The sequence below is a fragment of the Antrostomus carolinensis genome, unplaced genomic scaffold (genome assembly GCF_000700745.2).
Source record: "Antrostomus carolinensis isolate BGI_N321 unplaced genomic scaffold, ASM70074v2 scaffold41527, whole genome shotgun sequence".
NCBI classification, from domain to species: domain Eukaryota; kingdom Metazoa; phylum Chordata; class Aves; order Caprimulgiformes; family Caprimulgidae; genus Antrostomus; species Antrostomus carolinensis.
Genome location: NW_010328782.1, coordinates 1 through 1,706, shown reverse-complemented (window position 1 = coordinate 1,706; position 1,706 = coordinate 1). Strand labels below are relative to the sequence as shown.

Here is a 1,706-nt window from a genome sequence, read left to right as displayed (position 1 = left end):
GCCACGCGTGGCCCCTGCGCCGGCTGCCTGCCCAGACACTTGCTCTCTGGGCCCCGGGGCTGCCTGGCTCCCTGCTCCCTCCTCTCAATGGTGCTGTTTTCCTGCTCTGTTTGTTCTCCTGCCTCTAATTAGAGTCTCTAAAAGCAGCTTCGGCTCCTCCTGCCCGCTGGCTTCTGCTCAATTTGTTCTCAAATGAGACTCGCTTCTGCTGCTTGTCTCTGGGGTCACGGTGCTCTGGGGAGCTGCATCGAGCTGATCTTTGCCTGTGGAGAGAAAAGGAGATGTGGGGCACGAGGCTTTCCTGGCCACTGCCGCCGCTCTGAGCACGAGGGACGATGCCAGCCCTTGGCACACACAGCACAGAGTTGGCAGGGGACGGATCCCTCGGGGGCTGGAAAGGGGAGACGTCTCCTTTTCTTGTGCCTTCCTGCCATCTCGCATGCAGGCGACTTGCCTGGGAGCTGCTGGCAGTGACTCCTCCGGAGTCAGACGTGGCAGGGGAAGGCGGCTGTGGTCACAGTGCCCGACGCTCTGCCCGGCCCCGGCTGGGGCAGCAGCTCCTCAAAGGCAAAATGTGGGTGCTACAGGGGGGCACGGAGCCGTGTGGGGCAGGTTGGGGCACAGCCGGTGAGCGCCGGCTCCCCTCGCCTGGCTCCTCTCGCCTGTTGCCACAAGGTCTGAGCCGGGTCCAGCCACCGCTGCCCTCCTCACTGACAGCCCCTTCTTCTCCTTGCAGGGGACGCTGGAGGGCCTGGAAGAGGAGCTGCTGGCCTTCTTCTCTGTCACCCCTCACTCTGTCTACACAGCGCTGATGGACAACAGGTATTTCTCCCCCTTGGGCTCCCCGTGGAGCAGACTCTGGGGTCCCAAGCTGTGAGCACCCCATGTGTGTGGCTTCCCAGCTCCCCATGGCCCCCAGCTCTCTGTGCCCCAGAGCTGCCCCACTCTGCAGAGGGGCTCTGGGAGCAAAGGAGACCCCTCAGCCAGGCTGGGGACATTTGCTTGGCCTGGCCCCTGTGGAGCCCCTGAGGGAGGGATGTGCTGGGGGATCCCTGCACAGGGGCTGTGGCACTTTGTGCTCCTCATCTCTGATCTGTGGGTCCGTGGGAGGAAGGAAGACTCGGGAGATGTGGGTCTGAGACGTGTCAGCTCTAACTGGTCCCCCATCTCCTCCAGCTTTGAGCGGCTCCTGCTCCACGCGCTCTGCCAGTACATGGACCTGGTCTCTGCCAGTAAGAGCCTCATGAGTTTGTTTGGGTTTTTGGGGGTTTGCTGTTGTTTTTCCCTTCTCTTCATCACTATCTCTGCTCTCCAGCTCAGCCTCTTCCTCCTCCCAGCCCCACCTCATGCTGCAGCTCACAGATAACCCTGCTGTCCAGCCTCTGCTGCCCACAGCTCCCTTGGGAGCCTTGGCTGTGGTCACGCCAGGTGGGCAACTGAAGCCCAGGAGCCAGGGTGGTGGCCAGCCCAGCTCTGCCTGGGGTGTCTCGTTCGCAGCAGTGCTGCCATTTCTCCTCTTGTTTCTGGGTCTGGGTGTCTCAAAGCAAGAGGCTGCTCTTGGGGCTCCCTCTCCCGTGGCCGTGCCCACACCTTGCCCATGGGCTTCCCTAGAAAGTCTTGTTGCCAAGGAGAGGCACCGGGCTCTGTCCCTGCGGAGGAGTCTTCGCTGCTGAGCGTTTCATTAGCAGCTGCTCATGGAAAACAGC

At 62.1% G+C, this 1,706-nt stretch overlaps 1 protein-coding gene across 1 annotated transcript in view; it reads left to right on the top strand.

The window, feature by feature from the left end:
- R3HDM4 (R3H domain containing 4) overlaps positions 1 to 1,232 on the top strand; it is a gene marked incomplete at both ends in the record, with an annotated part of 3,874 nt that extends 2,642 nt beyond the window's left edge. The window contains 2 exons of the mRNA XM_010172356.1: positions 737 to 822; positions 1,177 to 1,232. Of these exons, the coding sequence (XP_010170658.1) occupies positions 737 to 822; positions 1,177 to 1,232 (142 nt within the window). The remainder of the gene's footprint in view (positions 1 to 736; positions 823 to 1,176) is intronic.
- Positions 1,233 to 1,706: the final 474 nt, after the last annotated feature.